Source organism: Silene latifolia, chromosome 11 (genome assembly GCF_048544455.1).
Source record: "Silene latifolia isolate original U9 population chromosome 11, ASM4854445v1, whole genome shotgun sequence".
Classification (NCBI taxonomy): domain Eukaryota; kingdom Viridiplantae; phylum Streptophyta; class Magnoliopsida; order Caryophyllales; family Caryophyllaceae; genus Silene; species Silene latifolia.
The window spans coordinates 16,467,163-16,491,071 of record NC_133536.1 but is presented as its reverse complement, the minus strand read 5'-3'; the positions used below and the strand labels follow the sequence as shown (position 1 = coordinate 16,491,071).

Below are 23,909 nucleotides of genomic sequence, written 5' to 3'. Positions count from 1 at the left end.
AGGTTACAAATAGCCTTGGATGTGGCGTGTGCTATTTACTATCTCCATACTAGTTCTTCATCCCCAATCCTGCACAAGGATATCAAAACTGATAATATACTTCTGGGGGAGAAGTATAGAGCCAAATTGTCCGATTTTGGGACTTCAAGGTCCATGAGTGTGGACAAATCTCACCTCACCACACAAATCAAGGGTACCTTTGGGTATCTAGACCCTGAATTTCACCGAACTGGACAATATAATGATAGAAGTGATGTCTACGGTTTCAGGGTAGTCATCATTGAACTATTGACGGGGAAAAAGGCGGTTTATCAAACCGAGGCTGGAATTAAAGAGAACTTGGTATTATCTTTTAAAGAGGCCATGAAAAACTCCACATTCCAAGAGATGTTGGCGGCCGAGGTTCTGAATGAGGTGTCGGAAGAGACAATGGCTGCTATCACAAATCTGGCAGCATAATGCTTAGACGAGGATATGACGCAAAGGCCTACAATGAGGGTAGTACAACTCGAATTAGAAGCTATCACTCGTCATCAAGGCACCACCTTTGTGTCATTCCTCAGAACCTTGTCAGCGATCGCCGAGGAGGGAACATCGTCGGAGAGTGCTGATCCAACTGATGATGATAATTCTGATGAGATTAGTTGTTGCCTGAAGAAAAAAAGTTGAAGTGCAGACTTGTAATGCAGTAGGTTATGCGTTTGTTAGGTATGCAGTAGAATATCTTAGTTATGTGAACATCATTAGTAGTATTAGTATTAAGTTGGTTATTTCAAAAGTATTTATTGGTAGATTTCAGACCATTAATATCCTAATTGTAGTTGTTCATCATTCAGACCATCTTGAAGACTGCTGAATGTTGATGATCGATGAACGAGAAGTAATAGAGTAGTTGAAGGATCGGTATGCGCAGCGAAAATAATAATTATCCGATCCTTAATGAGACCTATTGCATTCAAATTGATGTAAACAAAAGGGATTATATCACATACCTGAATTTAAGACGGATCAGCAATTAACTCTGAAAGTACAGAGCCTCTAGTGTATCCACACCGGGTACGATCTACACTCTCAACCTTTAAGACGCCTCGGAGATTTTGAGACCTTCTTGAGAAAACCCTTTTTCTCTTTCTAACTTTTATGGGGTGGAATAACTAATTGAATAAAAGTTGTCTTTCCAATTTTCCTAAACCATGTATTTATAGGGAAGAATAAAATAACAATCTTATTTTATTTCCTTATTTAAATACAATGAAATACTTTCTCCTTTTATTAAACGTATTCCTGTGTTAGCAGTTAATACAATAATATGTTATCTAGATACTTTAATTATTATCTTATAATAATATAAAGTTATATTAAGTGTAAAACGTCAACCCCTAAGTGTGTGACCATCTAGGTTCAATGTTAAGCCAGTAGTAATTAACGTTACCGATTCGATTGGGTCTGGGACACAATTCCGAACAATAATATCTAATCGTTTGTGTGTTAATCTCTTTGTTTCAGCATTTGATTTGATGTTTCTTTTGTTTACATTGTATGGCTTTAGCTGTTGTTCCAACCTGTCTGTTTCTGATTAAGGACGAAAAGGGGAAATATTCAGCCTCAGTATGTGCTATACTACTGTAAGTATTTCGGTTAGTAAGCAAACCCGATATCTCAACATTTGATTTGAGAATAATAACAGCCTCCATAGTCGTTGCACAGAATCCTCATAGCCGTTTCCAGCATCTCCTCTCTCGGCAAGAAATCCCCCCTTTCCATAAACCGTAAATAATATAGCTGTTGCAATTATTATTTTCGTAAATAAGATATATTCTCTACAAGTATATATAGGTAGATAATTTTGTATTGTAAGCAAGAAATTGGATTTGAATAATAATCTCTTACGTTTCCTCAATATTGATCTTCTAATATGGTATCAGTATCAGGTTTCCTATAATCCTTATTTTTTCCTTTGTCTTCCATCTAGATCGCTGGATTCGTTTCTTCATCATCATGATGAATCCCAGTGACAAATCCGTTGAATCAAAACATTCATCTCAATATCAATTAGTTCATGTCGAAAATACCAGCGCCAATATGACTCAAATTGTCTTTAATGGCAAAAATTATGATGAATGGTCTCGATCATTCAAACTCGCCTTACTTGCTAAAGCCAAACTTGGTTACATTGACAGGACGGTGCCAAAACCGGCAGCTACTGCTTCAGATTTTGAATCATGGCGGTCCATAAATGCTCTCGTCACTGCGTGCTTGGATTTACAACTCCTGTGAATCATCTCTCCGGAAAGCCATCTCATGTCGCCCGGAGGCTAAGCAAATGTGGATCGACATCAAGAATAGGTTCTGCCAAGTTAATGATGCTTGTGTGTATCGGCTAGAGGCCGAGTTATTTGCCTGTCGACAAGGTCCTACCGAGTCGCTGCTTGACTACCACGGTCGGCTTACCACTCTTTGGGATGAAATATTGGAATACGATCCAAGAGACCTGAGTTCAACTCCCACTATAATCATTTTATTTAACCTTACTTTTATTTTAAATGTCCACAACATATATTGAGGGCCTCCGTCATTGTTGTTGCACGGGGCCTCCAAATTAATTGAGACGCCCCTGATTGTAGCTTAGTAAGAAGTCCTCCTAATCTTGACCAAATTCAAGAAATCTCTACAATTAGCCGTTAACACTTTTTAAAATCTTATTGATACGTGTCGTTAAGCGTATACAAATTAATAATTTATAATCCTATCTTAACCTCAAAAATAACAACGTAGTAAAGGATAAGTAGGGTCGATCCCACGGAGAGACTGGAAAAACTAATTAACTATATAGTACTATTTTTCACTAACTTACATATATACCATAGGTTAGGTATTTACGGTTATTAACATTATGTACGATTAGGGGGGTTTTCATTTGTGATTAAAACTAAACTAAGAGAAACGAATACTAATGCTAGGCGCGAAGTCAAATACCCTATTAAGCACATATTCTACTGGTAATTCTAGTTTGTGAACCGATTATTGTTTACGTCAAATCTCCAGTTTATTCATAGATTAAATGCAGAATTCAAGATAACAAGAACTCCCTATCTTCTCTTAGATTACAATTGACCTGAACTAAGCCAAGATCAATTCTTAACTAACCGATCGATGTAAGTTTGTCACACCCTACTAAAGACCGAATTAGAAGCATTATTCAACCAAGAAAACATCATTAACCCAATTAATCCCTTCAGTGTCGTCACTACCTAAAGATTAATCGACCAAATTTTACTCCTAGCTTAAACTAAACCTCAATTTGCAGAGATTTACCTAAACTAGTTGCTACTGGCATTATGCAACTCGAACTAAGCCTGAATTACATAATTAGCGAAAGCATACAATTCCAATCATAATAAGATAACAAATTACCACTGAAAATTGCAACTGTCAATCGAGAATGAGTAAAGCTTTGGATACAAATTACTGAAAGATTAACAATAAACAACCAACGGTTTCCAATAGTAAAATTAATCAACGAAAATAAACCATAAATTGAATACAAGAGAGGTAGAGAGAACTTAATTACTGCCCGGAATTTGTAGTCGGAACTTCGGATTGTCGCACCTCAGGATCCGCCCCAAACTCGCCCTTACTCGACCGTGTGCTAAGACTCCGCCCGAGTACGGTCTCCTACTGCTCTCACGACCCAATTAGGTCTCAAATCGTCACTCAGTTCCGCTCAATTTCTATAAAATATATGGGTATTCGGCTCTCTTACACCGCCATTCTAACAAAGGAATCGGGTATTTATACTCGATCAAGGACAATTTCTTGGAGTATTCGGCTCCTTTTTTCCGCTTCCTTGACGGCATGAGTATTTATACTCATCGTGAGATACAGTTTCAGAAAGATTCGGGATAAACTTTGGTGGATTCAAATATGGAGAAGATAAAATTTGGAGAATCCAAGACGGAGTTGGAATTGAATTTGAGACGAGACTGGAATTGAGACGGTCTCCAGTGTTGTGTTTTTTGTATTCTTCTTCCCTGTACGTGCTTCCCGTCGTCCTTCTGATTTTTGTGGTTTTCACTTTGCCTTTGTGCACTAGTTTACATGTGCAAATCCACTTGGTTTCTTATTTCTTTTGATCCACTTAATTTGCACAAGGCCCGCTTCTTATTATTGTCTCAGTATTCCGAGCTATCCGAGCTGTATTATAATTCTTCGGCCCATGACTTGTTATTCCAAATTAGACGTAAATTAATTCATTTAACACTAATATAACATTTTTAATTATTAAACAAGCAAAGTGATAAACGTATATTATATAGCTCAAATAGTACGAGGGATAACTATAAAAATATATAATTAAGGGGCACAAACATGGGTAAATAGCGCCTTATCACTTATCTTAACTATAATAATATTTTTTTTATGTAAATCTATATCATAAATATCAAAAAATTTATCTTTGTCATCGTAGTTGCTGGTTTACTGCTAACATTACCGGTGTTATCATCTTGAATTATTCTCCACGACGAAGTTGAGTACCCCTTAAGATGGTTTTATAGCCGTACCTGCCAACACAATGAATTTATGAGAAGCTCATAAGCGAAGCAAACAAAAATTAAATTCTATAAAGAAAATTACTACAGTCAATTAAGCATTCAATTTCAATTTTCTCTCAATACATAAGTAGAGATATATTCATGTGAGATCTTGTTTGATTCGTCTTTACGAGTACATTAAAAATATCTAACTTTTATATTTTTGCAAATACGTAATTAACGATATTTAATGCGTAAAAGACGCATTGGCAAACGTGAAAAAAGAAAGTGTTAGTATGGAGTTGAATAGAGGGAGTACATATAACCATGTGAGTGATATTTGATCTATTTTAAGCTCATAGCCGTCTTAAGCAAGACTAAGTGATAGGTGCATAATTTACATACTTTTACCCCTTAGATTAGCTCCATTTTATATGTATTATGCACTACCTTTAGTGTTTATGAGCTAATATTTGCTTTCTAGTTCCATTTGTACGTTTTCTCATGTTTTGTAGGAAAATGAGCTAAAATGAGCCCAATTCTACTCAAGTACAAATACTAGAAGCATGAGCTAAGCTAAAGAAGCGATGATGGACCAACATGGAAGATGTTCATGGACTTGCACGGATAAAATGATGGATTAATTTGAAAAATTACAAATGCAAATTCAAGCCCATAATTCACAAGTCAACAAATGCCTAGGATGCTAAAGTCACATAGAGATCTTTTCTAAGATGCCAAACATTGCATTCAACCGGGTGATTAAAGGAGTATTAAGGCTTTACTTAGGATTCCTTGAACATTAAACCAAGAATTGAAGAGAAAATTAAGAGTGTGCTTAGGATGCCATTTTGGATTCCTCTACAAATTTTACTCTCTTATTTTCCTATATAAGGGGTGCTAATTACACACATTCTTACACCATTCACATACACAATTTCTCATAATTCTTTCTAAGTTTAGTAGTTAGATTAGTTTAGTTATTAGCTTAGCTTAGTTTAGATTTACTTTATGTTATAAGCATTTCAATACAATTTCCATTCAAGTTATATTCCAAAGTTTCATTTCAAGTTATTTCATTACAAGCATTGTTCTTCCATTTCTAGTTTATTCCCATATGGCAAGGTAATTTCTATTTACATTTCCGTTATGTTTATCATTTTAATTATCATTACTGTAGTTTACATTTTCATCATGTTTGAGTAGCTACATTTGTCTAAGGAGTGTAAGGGAAACCATGCATGACTAAGTAAATTGTAAATGTTAAAATGAGGCTAAGTTAAATTGATAAATTGTTTCTATCACATGTTTGCATCGTCACGTTTAATCTATGTTTAAAGGCTTTATTCATTGATTAAGTTTGTTCATTCATTCTAAAAGTCGAGAGGCACGAAATTGAATTAGACAAAGCATGTATAGTAGGACGACCTAGTCATGGACGAAAGTTTCTCTAAGACCCGGTCTATGGTTGACACTAATATCGTAAGGTAGGTGTCTTTAAGCCTAAACATTTATCGTAAAATCAACTTCCTAACTTGACATGAGCATTTACATAATTAGCATGTGTGACCCGACCTCCCTAGACATTTTCTTTATTATTGTATTATCATTACATCAACCCAACCCAATCAATCAACCGTCAATCTACCAAGGTAAAATTCAATCCATAACAACTAAACTATAAACTCCCGTCTCTCTGTGGTTTGACCCCTACGTACTACATTCATTTGTTTTTCTAGGGTATAAATATTATCTTTGCATAGGTGTGCGATAGCCTATCACTAAGACTAGCTATCAATAGAATAGCATCCTCCCAACCTTATTTTTGACAATAAGAGAAAGGGCAATTATAAAGTTACAGAACAATCTAGTTGACTAAGTTGCACTAGAAGCCCGATTAGCAAAACTAGTGCATCGAAGCCAAACTTAAAGACTACATAAACATTTATTAAACGTAAAATTACAACAAAACAAACTGGAGTAACGAGGGCAGGATGATGAAGAATAAGTTGACCTCGTGCAACCGCATTCATGTCAACAACTTTACTAACAATTCTCATAGGCCAACGGGATGGACCAGGTGCACTTACGCCACAAGAGCGTAGAAAGAAAAGGGGAAGAACGAGCCGGACAAGCTTGTTTTCAGCGGAGAAGAATCTCTTGTACCGTGGTGATCGACCCCAACAGTCCAATGACCAACAACCCAAAGAACTAAGTAAACTGATACGACGGACTAGAGAGCTCGCCCCAACTAATCTCCCAGCCAAGAACCTCGAACGTGCCCCAAGACTACAATAAAGACTCCTATAAAAGGGGATGGTTAGAACATAAAAACAAGACACAAAATTAACTTGTGATGACATCGATTAAAATTAAACCACCACCTCCAAACCAGCCAACCACGCCGAAGACCCAACTCAAGCCAACTCAAACCCACACAATCCAAATTAAAATCAAAACACTCAACTTCACCAATCGAAAGTAAGAAAAAAGAGCCCGACAATCACCATAAAGGTCAGCAACCAAGAACCCAAAGCTCCAAGAATCCAAAGACTCGAACCGCAACTGACTCAAAACCACCAAAGACACACATACATGCAACAAAAGCAGAAGTTGATGACCCAACAACAAATACACCGGGCGGATCAAAGACACTCCAAAGACACCCGTTTTACCAAACGACACATTTCATGACCACCGCCTTACAAGCAACCAGGCCAAATAAAAGAACGACACTAACAGACACTAGTGATAAAAGAAATAAAGCCGATAGGTGAGAGGGGAATGAGGGAATCACCATATCAGACCCAAACCACGACCACATAGAACAACAGCGACGTAACCTGATGAGCTATACTCATCGACACAAACAGACAAAAACAGCTACAAAAATCCAAATCAGGGATGAGGGGAAGTGGGGAACACCCCAGAGTTGGACTCAAAACCAACGGTGATAGGACAAAGGAACGGAGGGACGAGAACGCCAAAGAGAGACTACGCAGACCAAACACAACTCCACCCCCCTGATGCATGTAAGGAAACCGACAACAAGACAGACGGCGAGAGAGGGGACACAGAAAAAAAAAAGATCAATCGCCATGACCATGGAGAAAGTAGGAGGGATTTGAATCTTAAATGGATAAGTGAAAAAATTGGGATGAAAAATTAGAAATTAAGATTGGCAGAGGGAACATCGCCGGAGATAGGTCCGGGCGGTCCCATCTCCGGCGACGGAGTAGGCAGAGAAGAGCAGTGGGTGGATGGGGAAGGTGGAGGTTACAAAGAGGATTTAAGGGGTTTTTTTAAAGAGGATTTGAGGATTTTTTTTTAGAGAGAGAGAGTTTTTGTATGACTTGTGGTTGATCCTCCAGCTCTTGACAAGTGACAGCTATCTCACGCATTTGCCGCGTCGACGATTTCCTGCCACATTAATTCTCAATCACACATTCACACCACCACCCACATTTATTGAGTCGTCGCCACACACATTGATTGAGTCGTAGGCTTGTGGTGGGAAATAAGAGTATTAATGTCCCTGATAATGTACATTACATTTTAAGCAGTAGTAAATAACTAAATATAAGTTGTAAGGACGATCATATGTGTCTCAGGCAGTGGCCGGATCCAGAAAAATATGTTTTCAGTGTCCTTTATCACATTTTACATATATAATCAATGAAAATGATATTTCTAGCATAAAATTAAGGCCGAAAACATCAAAAAAAAAAAAAAAAAAAAACTTTCCGGTGTCCGAGGACCCCATACCCTAAGGCATGGATTCGCCAATGGTCTAAGGTTGAGTCGTTCACGATCCCACATGGTAACCATTTTAACAATTCCCTCTACTATTAAGAGAATTCTCTTACTACTAAGAGAATACAACTGAGTGAAATATCAAATATTATGAGGTGCCGATTTAAACTATATAAATAACACCCTAATAAATAAAAACTCTATGTATAATGCGTATACATTGTGCAGGATTTATACTAATTTAGTTTAACTCCGACCCTATTCAATAATAACTTTTTTTTTTTTTTTTGAATTTTAACATTTTTTTCAAAAAACAATTGCCGTCTTCCCCACGCGTATGATAGACTTGTTCCCCACGTATTGAAACTTGTCAAAAGTAGCAAGCTCTCATTTTCTAACTCTCCATTATCATCTATAAATCCCTAAACAAAATTCACACAAAATCGGCCTTGTGCTCACAAGTAAACAAACTTCTCTCAAATATACAATAACATTTTTGTAAAACCGTTTTACAGAAGAATTATCGCAAAGTCGAAACCAAAAATGAGGAGAGAAGGTCGCCCACACGGTATGGTCCATACCATTAATTATTTCCCACGCGAACCACTCAACTCGCAGGTCGTAACCCCTACGGCCGGCTTCTTCGTAAAGGTCTCACCCAAACCAACCAACCATTCCAAATTCACCGGTAAATGCGACCGCCATTCGAAATCCAAGAACAAATCCAAAGGGTCTTACAAATTCCGGTCAATTGATGACAAATTGAGTTATAAAGTTATTGGTTGGACCGTTATGGCTGAAGATCAGTCTCATAAGATTCCTGCTGTTGGGTACTCTGCTACCAGGATTTTAAATGATTTGGACCGAGATTATCTTAGTTCCAGCTACGATGACTACGATTATGATTACGATTACGATCATAGTCATGGTGATGAGGAGGATGATGAAAAGGCGAGTGTTGAAATGAAAGTGTGTAGGGAAGTGGTAGTTATGGATTGTGATGATGATATTGTTATTCATGGGGGTGTTATGGCGGATGGTGATGATGGTTATCAAGGATTTTACGACATTTCAAGCGTTTTTTGTACAATTGTTGACGAAGACGAAGATGAAGATGAAGATGAAGATGATGGTTGGTCGCTTGTTGGGGTTGTTATCGCGGATGGTGATGATGGTTTTTAATATTTTTAACGATAATTCTCGTATAAAACCGTTTTACCAAACTTTGTCTATTTTTAATTGGTTTAAACTGTAATTGATTACGCATCCAGAATTGGTTTTAATAATTGTTTATACTAATCTGGAGTGCAAATAAAATACTCCGTATATTACTAATTCAAGTTTGCTTGTAACATTTCTGTAACTTGTGTGAATAATTCAATGGTATACCGTATACGTGCTCTGTTTATTTGTTTATTATTCTTAATTAATATTTTAATAGGCGTATATTAATTAAATGCAATTAAAAGAAAATGATATATAAATGAAAGTAACTTGTACTCGGTATTATGAAACGTAGAGCACGCAAGGCTTTGAATCTAAATACCGGTTTTCAGGTTACTATCAAATTACTCATATCGGATCATCGATTATATTTAGTGACACAAAATCTCATTGAAGACGGGCGATATCCGTCACAAGCTTGTGACGGATACCGTTTCCTCTCACTAAATGCCCATTGAAATGAGTGGGAAGCACAGGGTGTCCCACCTTGTCCCCTCTCCCTTTTTATAAGAGGTCATACGTTTGTGATGGAATTAGCCCGTTAACTAGCTGATTTAGTGAACATAACCAATATACTCCAAAATAAGGAGGTTAGATAGAAGGTCCACAATGTCACCCGCCATGTGTAAGTGTGTAACGTGTGTGACTATGTGTCCCCTTGGAAATCTAACGTTTGTCTGTCCTTATCCACTTGAGCACAATTGCCACATGGAAGACACCAGAAAACTTAAGAACGTACCTACATTAATTGTTCACCACTTGTCACAAAATCTTATTTAAGACCGTCTTATCGTAAAACGTCATTTACATATTATTTTTTTTTTTGAATTTTCATTCACATATTATTTAAGTAAGTGCATACATGGCATTTTATTTGTTCTCCAAAATGAAATTACCATTTATTTATGTGATCTTATTATAAGACCGTTTTACAAGAGACGTAATTGCTCAACCGTAAAATATCGTTAAAGTGCACGACTAAATTTGAGCTATACGTGCCTTCTGCCAGTAAAATGCCGCAAAATCTGAGTATCTTTCTCCATACATGAGCTGCGTGCATAAACTGTGTGATATGACGCGTGAAGTACACGAGACACGCAAAAAGCAGCTACTCACGTGAAGCTCACGTGAAAAAGTGCCAGCTGATATGACTATGAGTTGAGAGTTGAGAGTTGAGACACCAATTTGGGTAACGTATTACGATCAGCAATTGGTCTCCCTTGTGACGGATTACCATTTGTGGCGGATATTTTGTGAGTTAAAATGGTAACAAAATAGGTTAGTGGAGAAAGGGGACCACATGAATAGTGTTGCAGAGAGAGAAAAAGTGGATACTTTGTGAGGTAAAATGGTATCCGTCACTCAAGAGTGACGGATATGTGCCGTCACAAACAAGAATTTGTGTACGATCAGTGACGGTACAATTTATGACTTGTTTTTGTATTGATCATGTACAACACATTGGTTTAGGATCCGTCATTTCAGTTAGTCTTAGACGGTTTAGATAAGATTATCAATTCCAATCATATCGAGTTAACAAACTCGATGTGTTCATTCACATACGAGGAAAACCCGTCTTTGTTTCTTCCGCACTCAGTTTTAAACTGTTGCATATGTTCCTTTTAATGGCCACAGAGCCCACAATTAGTGGCTAACAATGTATCAAAACTTGCAGCATGGCGATTTAGCCTTAGTTTACAAATTAAATGAGTAATAATGACAATGATCTCTGAAGATCCCTGTAACAGAGGAGCTTTATTGACTGCGGTACAAATGTTGCAAAAGCTACAATAGCAACCGGACTCGTTCAAGTAATTAATCACCGATACAAACTTTCAGACCTCAAGTTTTCTGCAATTTCAGTTTCCCATCGATCCCCATTCTCAAGCAGTTTCTCCTTGTCATACAGAAGCTCCTGCCACACGTTTACACGTTCAAACAGTTTCCAAAATAGCAATGGACTTAAAAGAAGAAAGACAGATATATGAGCAGAAGAGGATGAGTAAGATCAACTGCATTCCTCTTGCCACCAGCCATTAGTTCACCGGACTGGCTAACAAGAGGTTTCACAAGGTTCTCATGATAGAGAGAGACCCAAAATTTTAGGTCCCCAGATATCAGTAATTTTCGTTACACTTAACTTTTTGTGGGAGTGAGAATCAAATATATTATTATGGCATAGTAATGAAGGTTGTCATATAGCTCAGTGAGGAGAGCCGCAGAACATAATTTAAAATTAAAGTACAAGGATCCCACAATCATTTAGACGGACCTATCACTCCGTCAATATCCAAAATGAATCTCAACACAGCCAAATAATAGGAGTACTAACCTCGTGAGTTTCTGTCGCAAATTCGAAGTTTGGTCCTTCAACAATAGCATCAACGGGACATGCCTCTTGGCAGAATCCACAGTAAATGCACTTCGTCATATCAATGTCATACCTTTCAACAATCCAAAAGGAGATCATTCGATAAAATGGTGCTTGGTCGAGGAGATGGTGCATAAAATCTAAAGGAAAAATCAAATATAACTGTAGAAGTACCTGGTTGTCCTGCGGCTACCATCTTCCCTTGCTTCTGCCTCAATAGTTATTGCCTGTGCTGGGCACACCTAATATTTACACAAGATAGCAAAGGTCAGCCACCATACATCCATTGAGTTTAGTCTAGAGCACAGTATTTCTTTCTGACATAAATATGCATATAATTGAGATTGGTACATAACACATGCCACTAAACAGATTTTGAATGAGCAATACAGTTTGCATTGAAGGTGAGAGGGAGAGAAGTCAGTGAAAAGGCAAAAAACAAACGACCTCAGATGAACTCAAGTTCAGCCAACAGCAGCCTCTACATTGCAAGTAGCAGAGCAGTTTCTAAAATAACACTTTTAACTCTAGGAGGGCCTGAACTAGTGATTTCCATCAGTAACTAGAATCTGCCATTTCTGGACAATAGTCACTGGGTTATAAGATGTGAATGTGAATGACAAGGAGCAAGGTTTTCAGCACATGTATACCTTCTATCGTGTTCTTCCATTTGCTGACTTTTTAACGTTTTGACTTCAAAGTCTTGTTAGCTATTCGTTTTGTATTGATAAATGCGAACTTTTCAAGCTTTGGATAATGAATGTTTTTTTTTCCTATGTATTCTTTTTTCAAGAAACCTTCCTTAATAAACCAGCGGATTTCTCTTTACCAACTCTTCTAACTTGAAGGAGAGTCGCCGATGTTCCGCAAATGGTATTCTAAAATTTTCAATTATTTTAAGAGTGTGAAATCTAAGAATCTCAAGATAATAAAATGTATGTGCTCTTGCAAGTATAGAAAAGACGTGTTGCCTTGTGCGCCAGCCGCCAGGCATATCGCATACGGCATACATTATACCCACTAAACATGATTATGTTGGCTTTCATAACAAAGACACAAATACGAAGAGGTAAAGCTAATCATTAGGGTTGAGCAAATTTGAAGGAGCAAACAAATATAGCCAACTCCCATCAAAACCATTACACAACAAAAACAACACTACCTCATGGCCCAGGCCTCAAGGGTTTTTGCTTATGGCGAGGTAAGGGGAATGAAAATTTCATAATCATTGTGACGACTACTAGTGATTTCCATGGGAATGTATTATGTCAGTTCACTAAGGTGGCGGGGTTGAGATCGACAGAGGCGGGGAGTATTATTTTCGATGGGAATGTTGTTGAGGGTTCGGATTTCTTCAGATATCTAGGATCTATTATTCAAAAAGATGGGGAGTTAGACGAAGATGTGGCTCACAGAATTAAAGCGGGATGGTTGAAATGGAAGAGTGCTTCAGGGTTTCTATGCGATAAAGATATGCCCCAAAGATTAAAGGGAAAATTTTATCGCACGGCAATTAGGTCTGCCCTACTTTACGGCTCCGAGTGTTGGGCCGTGAAACATTGTCACATTCAAAAGATGAGTGTGGCGGAGATGCGCATGTTGAGGTGGATGTGCGGACATACAAGGAAAGATCGGTTAAGGAATGAGGTGATTAGGGAAAAGGTAAAAGTGGCGCCAATAGAGGACAAGATGATGGAAAACCGACTAAGATGGTTTGGCCATGTGAGAAGGAGACCTATGGGACGCTTTTGATTAGGAGAGGCTGGAGACTTGGAGAACAGAAAAAAAAAAGTCCCTAGAGGCAGAGGAAGACCGAGACAGACATGGTTGAGAGTGATAGAGCATGATATGAGAGTTCTGGGGCTTGATGAGAGTATGGTGACGGAGAGGGCACAATGGAGGGAAATGATACATGTGGATTTTTAGTATTTGATGTTTTTTGACAGATTTAGTGTTTTTTTTTATTTAATTTAAAGAAATTAATTTATTTATTTTTCTCCCCTTTATTACACTTTTTCACCAACCACTTTCTTATAGATTTTACCTGGTTCATTCCGGATCCTTAACTCTATTTCGGTTTTTAAAAATCGTTTTAATCTTTTCTCTCGATTTAAATTTTAAGTTTTTATAAAAGAAAGACGGAATTCGATTTTAAAACCCCTAAGTTCACCTTGACTTTCCATTACATTTTCGTTCTTCCTTTTTGTTTTTCATCTTCCCTTTTTTATTCGCATTTTGAGGCGTGCGTTCACCCATGGACGGTTCGAAAAGATGATTCATGTCAGCCGACCCCAAATAATTTTGGGATTAAGGCTTTGTTGTTGTTGTTGTATTGTGACGACTACTACACTTCACTATAAAACAAGGTTCAACAATTTACTAATCATTTGCTTCATTCTCATATGACTTTTAATCCATTATCCTTAAATCAAACAACTAACTAAACCTAAGCTCTTATAACAAGCACCACTAAGCAGAACAGTGTTACACCATGTAATTTATGTTTCTCACATACTTCTACACACAATCAATTAATGGCAAAGAAAGCACTCTGCAGACCCTTTGAAGGAGGCAAATTGAGATCTGACTACCATGAGCACTAGCCCCTTAAATTCTAAATTCATTTTAAAACCCTCACAAGATTAATATAAAAACAATTGATGCTTACAGCTTCACAGAGTTTACAGGCAATGCAACGCTCTTCTCCAGTTGGATAACGGCGGAGAGCATGTTCTCCACGAAAACGAGGGCTCAAGGGACCTTTTTCAAATGGATAATTGATCTGCAAAACCAAGTTGTATTTAACATGTTACAGTTCAATCTTTAGAAACTAAATATCCACTACATAGTAAGAACTCTTAGAAGAAACTCACAGTCACTTTTGGCTCGAAGAAGTACTTCAGAGTCAAGGATAATCCTCGAACCATCTCAGTTAGAAACAAAGTATTAATGCTTCTCTCAAAAACTGCAGCCATGATACAACTGTCAAGATCCATCCTTGCATCATAAATAACATCTATCCCAAGTAACAGGTGCAAAACAGAAGTACAAATTTGAATTTGATTCTTAAAGAAGACGATAGTTACCAGAACTCCAATCCTTCGAGATCTCCCTTGCTAACTGTTCCCTTTCTTCATCATCTGTTAGTTACAGATATAAAGAAGAATGAGGCGATGTAATTCCAAACAGGCGGCCACATATTTAATCAGTTATATGATGTATCAATGCCACCAGCTGTTATAACACACACAGGCCTTTGGACGAATATTAAAAGGTAGACCGTGAATTCGTTTAAAAAAAATACTTCCAATGCCTATTACATTGATGCTCTTTTTAAAAAGAAAAAAAAAAAAAAAAAAAAAAAACACTCTGCCACAGTTCCCGCTATTTTTTATCATTTGCTTCGGATCAGGTTTTTTATGCACACATAGTATAAATTACCCATCTCTCATGTTCTCTCCTCTTATACCCATAACACCAAATTCAACCATCCTCACATTCACCACCACTACCCACTCAACTCAACCACCCTCAACCCGTATCGTTCAAGTCAACCACAAAACTGATCCCACACAACTGGCCACCTGAACATCATGACCAAAACAACGGCCACCATCCTCCTCTACTCACTCCCTTGCCCTTGAAACACAGATTTTATCACCACTAGCCACCTCGGCGAAACCCGAGGGTGGTGACTAGGGTACCAGATGCAGCGGCTTGGGTTCTCTATGGTAGGGTCGAATATGGTGGTTTGGAGCTGGGTCAAAAAGGTTTAAAAACTGTGATTGATTGGGTCGAAAGGTCATGAGGATCAAAAGTAGTGGTGGTGATTATTTGGGTTAGGGTTAGAGGTGGAAGTTGCTGGAAATGAAGGTGATGGTTGCTAGGGTTGAAAGTGAAGGTTTTTAACATGAAGGTGGTGATGATGGTACCCGCACTGCCCCCACCACCCATCAACTCATTACCCGCATCCATCATAAATTAGGTTGGAGGGGGGGAGTACTGAACGTTCGAGTTGGGGAAGACTATGTTACTCGACTCGGTTCGAAGTGTTGGGCACGAGTGTGTACCTAATTGTCGGACTCGATTTTATGAAAAATTGTGAAGTTTGGTCTAAAATGTAGTGTCGGACTGTCATACCAATGTCCAAGTGTCAAGTGTCGGACATGGGTACACGAGCTCATATGAAGTGTCTAATTAACAGAGGGGGGTAGGGGCAAGGCCGCAAGGGTAACTAGGTAGAGGTAGTCATTAGTTTGTTTAGAGTTTACCCAGAAGGGAAACGAGAAAAATGGCAGGGATGGATGGGCCAAAATGAAAAGTGATAACAAATGGCGATAATAGAGGAATTATTTCATACGTACACAGTACACTAATCACAACTTCACAACTCCCAAGATTCAGTCAGGTATTCACTACATAAACACTTAGCTGCGATAATGAATAAGATTGAAAGAATAAGCTGATAAAGTCTAAGCTAAAGCTAATCTAGCAATCTATCTTTCTGCGTTGCTAACAAAAGGCAATATAAAGGAAGGCTGGCATACAATCATTTGTAACATTGTTAGTTTTTCCCTTCTTCAAGGAACGAAGATGTTCATACATTTTATCCTAAATGACCCATGTGGCCATGCTTCTTAAATCTTAACTGTTAAAGCTGGAGGATGACAATTGATCTAGAGGTCAATATCTATGTAGAAATTATGTTGTAGACTTGTAGCCGATTCAAAATGAATTGTATATTCCCTTGCAGTGCACCAATGTACCAATCATTGGACACGGACAGAGAACAGTCTCTCAGATAACCCATATATCACAGTGCTTCTGCTACATAATTTATTTCCGTAACAGAAGTACAGAACTATATATTCAAGGATTAAACTACTAACAATTCATTGCGAACCACCAAGATTTTGGTATTGATTAGCTATCAAAAAAAGTTTCAAATACCTTTAGGGGTTGAGAACGAATGTTTGGTAGCATACGATCTTGCCCCATACTGGCTGTATCGTTCCAAAGCCTGTCCACTTAAAGCCTACATATACAAAAGGGCCAGAGGCAAAAGCGTTGAACACACAAGGAAAGCAACTATGGTCAAAGAGAGCAACCACAAATTAAAAACTACAAGACAAGAAAGACTCAGTCGCTAAAATAGCTCACTACTAGTCTACTATCCCCCACCCCGTCTCGCTACTAGATCCACTTTCACAGTGAACATAATCATGGCAGCGGCATAGCTCTAGTCAAAAGTATCAATTCTAGAAAAGAGCTCGGGAATGGGGGAACAATGCCCATTACATAAATCCTAAATTCTTCAATCACTCCAAACAATCTATTCATAAGCGCAAAATGAAAGATCCCTAGCAAACCTCCTCACAATCTCACCATCATTTTATGCATTCACTGATTCACCTCTTTTGCTCCTCCCAGCTCTCAAATTTACGACGCGAAATCAAGATACATTTGTGAGGGCGAAATGATATCCCCAACACACCTCCTCATCATCAACTTTCGCGTCCGCCTCTTATACTTCTCCCACCTCTCAATTTTACGCCACAAGATCAATACACGCATGCAACAAAATCAAAGCCATTCTAATCATTTTCCAAAACTCAAATTAAAATTGCAAAAAATTCTTAACATTTATCCAATATCATGGAAGCTTAATCGATACATTCTATTGAGTAAAATAATTCAAATGTATTACGTAAATTACATTAATAAATACTGTATCAAAATACCGTAAAATTAAAGAAGAACACAAAATTAACAGCAAAAATTAGGGATTGAAGATAGAGAAAGAGAAGAAGCTTACGAGGTGAGAAGAACGAAGACCTAGAATAGACCTCCGAGCTAATATCCCCGCCATTTTTGAAGCGAATTAATGAAAACGGTGTCGTTTTACCGCTCAATTGAGACACGATCGAACTGTTTCTCTCTCAAGAAAGAAGATGAAGGTGGTAACTGGTAACAAGTGAATAACGAGGATGAATATCACTGCCTCCCAGGTAGCTGCTGTGCGTTTTGTGGCCAATTAAGGTTCCTACGCAGCATTTTGATAGAAATTAATTAAGTTATTCTCGTATCAGGCCGCCTTAACGTCTTAGGCAAGCATATCGTGTAAAACGGATCCATGAATATAAAAATCAGACCATATAAATAAAAAAGATTAGTTATTAATAAACCGTTTTACAAACTTCTATGTAAAACCGTCGTGTAGAAAAATATACTCGCAAGTAATACGGAGTATTCTTTTCGAAGCAACAAATTTTCAAGACTTCTTTTCTTGCGTTTACCCTCTTTAGTGTTTATTAGTTCGTCATGTAGTTTCCGACAAACTTGCGTAGAAAAGCAAAATTGTTGGGTAAATTACAGAAACACGTATGAAATTGTTGTCGCGTGGAAAACGAAAATCGCGATATATAAGACGCTTTATTAGTGTCCGAGTAAGATGCTCAACTCTAGGAACTTAGGATACGAATGAATACAAATCTTGAACATATGTGTGGTGTCGAAAGATTCATACATCAAATACATTTTGTACAACTCTAAACTCTGAACACCGTGGGTGATCACTACCTGAAGTATCATAGATAAAAGGAGTTTTAGTCATCGGTAAGATTAGTAGTAGAAACAGCGTCATCAGAACTAATGTCAGTTTCAATCTGGTTATCATTCTCATCGTCATTTTCTACATCCTCCATGCCTGGTCTGAAAATGCCTGATTCAAAATTCTGTCGTTTTTCAATGGCAGCCTGAACTCGTTGATGGAAGTCTTCATCAGAAGTAGCCAACATATACCGAAGTTTGAAGTTTACCCGGTTTTCCACCAACACCTTGTGTCTTGGTATGATTTTTTCTTCCAGGGAGTAGCTGAAATACCTGCATGGAGTAGAATTACAATCTAGTTACCCAACTGTAGAGCTGACACAAAAATCCCAACACAAAATGATGCACAATCCGCTCTGACCGGATACGAAGTACATAATGACCTAAAATGATCAATTCCAAAACCTATACTCAAACGGTCAAACCTATTTGTGAGGTCCAATTACGTGTGACTAGAGCAAAAGAAGCTGAAACAACAACAACAACAACATTACCCCAGTGTGCCTCAATGGCTCCCGCAAATTGTGGGGTAAGGGGGGGTCGGATGTACGCAGTCTTACCCTTGTGTTAGCAACACAAAGAGACTGTTTCCGAATGACCCAAGATGAAAATTGCGTTGAAAACTACATTGAATGACTGGTACTTCACAATAGAAAGAAGCGCAATCACTTTAGTGAGCCATTTTGCTTTATTCCATCATAATCCGAAACCAAAGAGTAATTAATCTTTGGCTCCATAGAAAAATTACATGTGGCTCACCTTGGAAATTCAATAAGATCCTGCAACGGGCGGACCATAGTTCTCCGTAGGTAGCGATACTTGGGGCGGAAAAGTTCTGTGTTGTAACGTAGAAGCATTGGAAAATCTGCAATCATGCTACCTAATTGATGAAGTCTAATACCAAGGGACAAATAATATTTCACATTTCCATCCAACTTGTTTGCAATGCTACATCCTAATAGTTCAGGTGCCGAAGCTACCACCTTTGCTATATTTTTCTGAGTGACTCCAGCTTTTGTCAATAAAAACACAACCTGAAAGCAAAGTACTAATGTAGTTACAGCAGGCTCAGATTTACCCATTTACTACATTTGACTTATAAACATGCTACGAGTACGTTGCAGTCAGTGATGGTAACCCGAAAGAGGAAAGTGTGCAAGAATCCGTTAAAAGTTCAAGAATCGTCAGTAATAAAGGATGCAATGCATATCTAGGAAGCTCACCATCTTGTGAAAGGATACAGTCCTTCATCCATAACTACCTAGCTCTTCTCACGGGAAACAACCATTAATTGTAAACTGTTTATAGATGTAAAGAATGCAAGAATGCTGTAGATGGTAACTTTTATTATCCATCAATTATGCTGTAGTACAAAACATTCATCTTTCATGTCATCGTCCAACCACTCGTAAATAAACCTTTGGAGAGAATAAATAATTATTAAAATGATGTTATTTATTACATCCCAAGTTTCAGTCGTGTATCATATTTCCTTTCCAATGAGAGAACTGAGAAGTATAGAAAAGACTCCAATTTCAAGAATGGAGATCTTAGCCGACACGTGCCCCAACAATCTAAGGTTGATAGTTAAACATAGACAACGTTATCCAGTACCTCAAATGCTTCCGCTTATGGGAAGGTAGAGAGGTCAAACATACATAGTCCATGTATTGACATGGCATAGCTGATGAGTGATGGAAATAAAGCAACATTATCAAGCAAAAGAAGGAACAAACCACTGGACGAATTTTCTTGTATAAGCTGTACGTCAGCAACGGCGGAAACTTGACAAGCATGCGACCAACGGCATCTTCTTTTATACCCATGTCCAGCAGAAATTGTACCTACAAAGTGATGAAAGAACATTATTAAATCACTCTGGGAAGCTACAGAGACAGTACCGCATAACATACTTTATTGAAGCGGAAGCTACATCAAAAAAAAATTGGAGTTATGGATGGAAATGGATAACATTTAACATAAAAAAGCAGAAATTTAGTACCTTTGGAACAATAGTTGTTTCCAGGTCCACACAGAACACTACTGGTTTGACAACAAGAATTTTTCTCACGCCATCTTTATTAACCCCGAGATAGTAGAAGAACTTGAGAAGGGGTTTAAATCGTTCCTCAATGCCACAGGCCATTAGTTGAGGCTTAAATGCCAACAGTCTTCCAACATCTTCATTATTAAGTCCGAAATCCTTAAGATAGTTTACCTAAAACCATGAGCCTCTTATCACTTTCTGCATAGGATATTGTAGTGCATTACTGTTGGCTGGAAAATACTGTTTCATGGCTAATAGCACAAATGGTCATGCAACATGATGCTAGTTCTATACTCCTTTTGTAGCTTCATGGCTAATAGCACAAATAGTAATATACGAACTACTGTATTATTCTTCCATTTCAATGGAACATAACTTTCCGGGTCATAAAATTAACAGAGAACATTAACATACCTTCTGCTTCATTTCCTCTAAAGTAAAATAGCCAAGCACTTTGGGATAATCATACACCATTGTCCCAAAATCGTGATCATTCATGCCCATGTCTGTATAAAAGCTGACCCGAGTTTCCAATTCTTTCATTTCAAAAGCTAATAATTCTGCACATCTGCTTAGTACATAACCCATCCAATCCTTTCTCACACCTTTGCTCTCAAGATATGAAACAATTTCATCCAGTTCTTCAATGCTACGCCTAACAATGGTCTCCCCTACCCTCAAGAACACGATTCCTATACTCCTTCCCTTCACATGAACTGACTTTAACCATTCTGCACGCGCCATTATTGATCCCATATTTCCCTTCGATACAGATATGAGTGTCGCAATCTGAGGGTATGACAAAGAATTGTGTTTCAACCACCTACAAAACATTCAAAGAATGACTTAGCCCTCTCAGGTTGATGCAGTCTTCAGACGACTTCTGTACATGATACAATAATGAGTAATTTCCCCGTGGTGGTTACTCATCAAGTTCTCATACATACCAACCAACTATTCACAAACTTTCAGGCACAATGCTAAACTCAAACGATTAGCACCTAGAACAAGTAATTTACAGAAAAACAAGAAACCACAGCACAAAAGATAACTGGAAACACCAAATATTTTATCGCTCAGACAACTTCAAGCACAGAAATTACACCCAGGGGAGCTACCGTAACAATGTCCTCTTAAAAGCAGCACAAAGACAATTAATCAATGAAGACATAAAACTAAGTTATAAGGAGACATTAGCATGCTTAAATTTACGACAGCGTTAACCAGGAAATGCAACATACAGAGTAGTATTTACTCCACGTCCCAACCCACTAAAACAGTATCAATTCGACAATTTGCAAGCATCAAAATACACAAATCCTCATAGTGAAGGATATGAGAGGATGGTACCGAAATTGAAAACAACAATGTAGCAAACTATCATTACAAAAAAACTTACACTCCCTCTGTTCCACACATTTGTTTAACTATTTCATTTTGGTGCGTCTCATTTGTTTACCTTTTATATTTCTAGCTTTTTCATCCACTAGTCAACCAATAATAATAGCTACAAATGGTGTCTTCCTATTTCCTGTTCTTTGTATCGAATGCAAAGGTAAATGTATACAACTACAAAATCTAGCATAACATGAAAATCATCAAAACCAATGAGCTAGAAAAAAACTACTCAGTACTAGATTCAATCTTCTAGCTACAAATGGTGTCTACCTATCTCCTAGTCTTTGTGCCGAATGCAAAGGTAAACAAATGACGTGGAGATAGCGAGTATATAACTACAAAATCTAGCATAACACAAAAACCATCAAAACCAGTGAGCTAGAAAAAAAAAACTACTAGATTCAACCTCATAACTACAAATGGTGTCTTCCCCTTCCTGGTCTTTGTGTCGAATGCAAAGGTAAACAAATGACGGGAACTGAGGGCGTACAGCCGTACATAACTACAAAATCTACTAATCTAGCATAACATAAAAATTAGCAAACCCAACGAGCTTGAAAAAAGACCACTAGATTCGACCTTAGAGCTACAAATGGTGTCTTCCTATCCAAACGCAAAGATAAACAAATGACGGAGACTGAAGGTGTATATAACTACAAAATCTAGCATAACATAAAACCCATCAAAAACCAACAAGCTAGAAATAGACTAATAGAAATCCAACCTTATAAGAGGAACAACTTTAGACTCCTCAATAAAACACCTAGCACGAGCATTAAACGAAAGTCTCGAAAATTCGGGATCTTTTTTCATCAAAGCAGCTTCAATCATAACCAAATCAATAAACCCACTAATCCTATTACTCAAATTAGTAGAATAAGTAATACCAAATTTACCCTTCCTAACCATAACCTCAATAAAAATTTCCAAAGCAACTTTCCTCCTAATTTCAACAGCTCTAATCAACATTTCCTCATCATCCTCACCTTCCCTCAAAAGGGTATTTAACGCAGGGGTAGAAAGGTCATTTCCATGAGGTGGTCGAGTATAAATTGACCCGGGAAATTGAGGTGGTCGTTTTCTTACTAAAGAAAGTTGCAAGATTGCATCTTTTTCTTGTTCTGAGAGCGAAACGGTGTCGTTTTGAGGGCGGGTTTGGGGGTTTAGGAGGAGAGAGGAGGATTTGGAGTTGTGGGTACGGAGAATTTGGGAATTAGGGTTTTGGGAATTGGGATTCTGGGTTGTTGATTTGGGGGTTTCTGGGTGGGGTTGGAGGGAGGAAGTTGTGAAGGGTTTGGTGTGGCGGTGGTGGTGGCGGTGGTGGTGGTTTATGGCGGAGATGTGGTGGTGGAAGTGTAAGTGAGTGTGGTAAGTTAGCATTTTGATGGGGCGCCAAATTAACTAACTAACTAAACCAAGTAACCAACCACTCGGACCTAAGTATCGTCATTCCTTGGTGATAGTGTGATTCTAGTGTCGAATAGTTCTGCGCAAAATTATACGATACGGTTTTATATTTTTATTATACGTATTCGATGTGTTATACGGATTTCCGGATATTTGATACGAATTTCCGAATATTCGATACGGTTCTTTAAAAACTACTTCCTTCATTCAACTTTACTCTAACACTTTCAATTTTCTACACTATTCACAAATAAACATTTAATTTCAATTTTCTCTTAATACATAAGTGAAAATATATTCATGTGAGATGTTATTTGATTCGTCGTTACAAGTACATTAAATGTTATTTGATTCGTCGTTTTCTCACTAAAGACAGTTGCAAGATTGCATCTTTTTCTTGTTCTGAGAGTGAAACGGTGTCGTTTTGAGGGCGGGTTTGGGGGTTTAGGAGGAGAGAGGAGGATTTGGAGTTGTGGGTACGGAGGATTTTAGGATTAGGGTTTTGGGAATTGGGATTTTGGGTGGTTGATTTGGGGGTTTCTGGGTGGGGTTGGAGGGAGAAAGTTGT

The 23,909-nt window shown here is 37.9% G+C and overlaps 2 protein-coding genes across 2 annotated transcripts; both read right to left on the bottom strand.

The window, feature by feature from the left end:
• Positions 1-11,113: 11,113 nt before the first annotated feature.
• On the bottom strand, positions 11,114-18,007 carry LOC141611209 (NADH dehydrogenase [ubiquinone] iron-sulfur protein 8, mitochondrial-like). Its single transcript, XM_074429687.1, has 8 exons — positions 17,696-18,007; positions 16,831-16,915; positions 14,967-15,020; positions 14,754-14,845; positions 14,549-14,662; positions 12,055-12,122; positions 11,842-11,953; positions 11,114-11,424 (listed from the first exon to the last, which is right to left on the bottom strand). Exons 1-8 carry the CDS (start codon positions 17,747-17,749, stop codon positions 11,329-11,331), a joined length of 675 nt encoding a protein of 224 aa, XP_074285788.1. The 5' UTR covers positions 17,750-18,007; the 3' UTR covers positions 11,114-11,328.
• Positions 18,008-18,284: 277 nt separating this feature from the next.
• Positions 18,285-23,397, bottom strand: LOC141611205 (transcription termination factor MTERF2, chloroplastic). The gene is made up of 6 exons (XM_074429681.1): positions 22,659-23,397; positions 20,951-21,359; positions 20,492-20,707; positions 20,226-20,333; positions 19,249-19,523; positions 18,285-18,762 (listed from the first exon to the last, which is right to left on the bottom strand). Exons 1-6 carry the CDS (start codon positions 23,312-23,314, stop codon positions 18,486-18,488), a joined length of 1,941 nt encoding a protein of 646 aa, XP_074285782.1. The 5' UTR covers positions 23,315-23,397; the 3' UTR covers positions 18,285-18,485.
• Between the last annotated feature and the right edge of the window lie 512 nt (positions 23,398-23,909).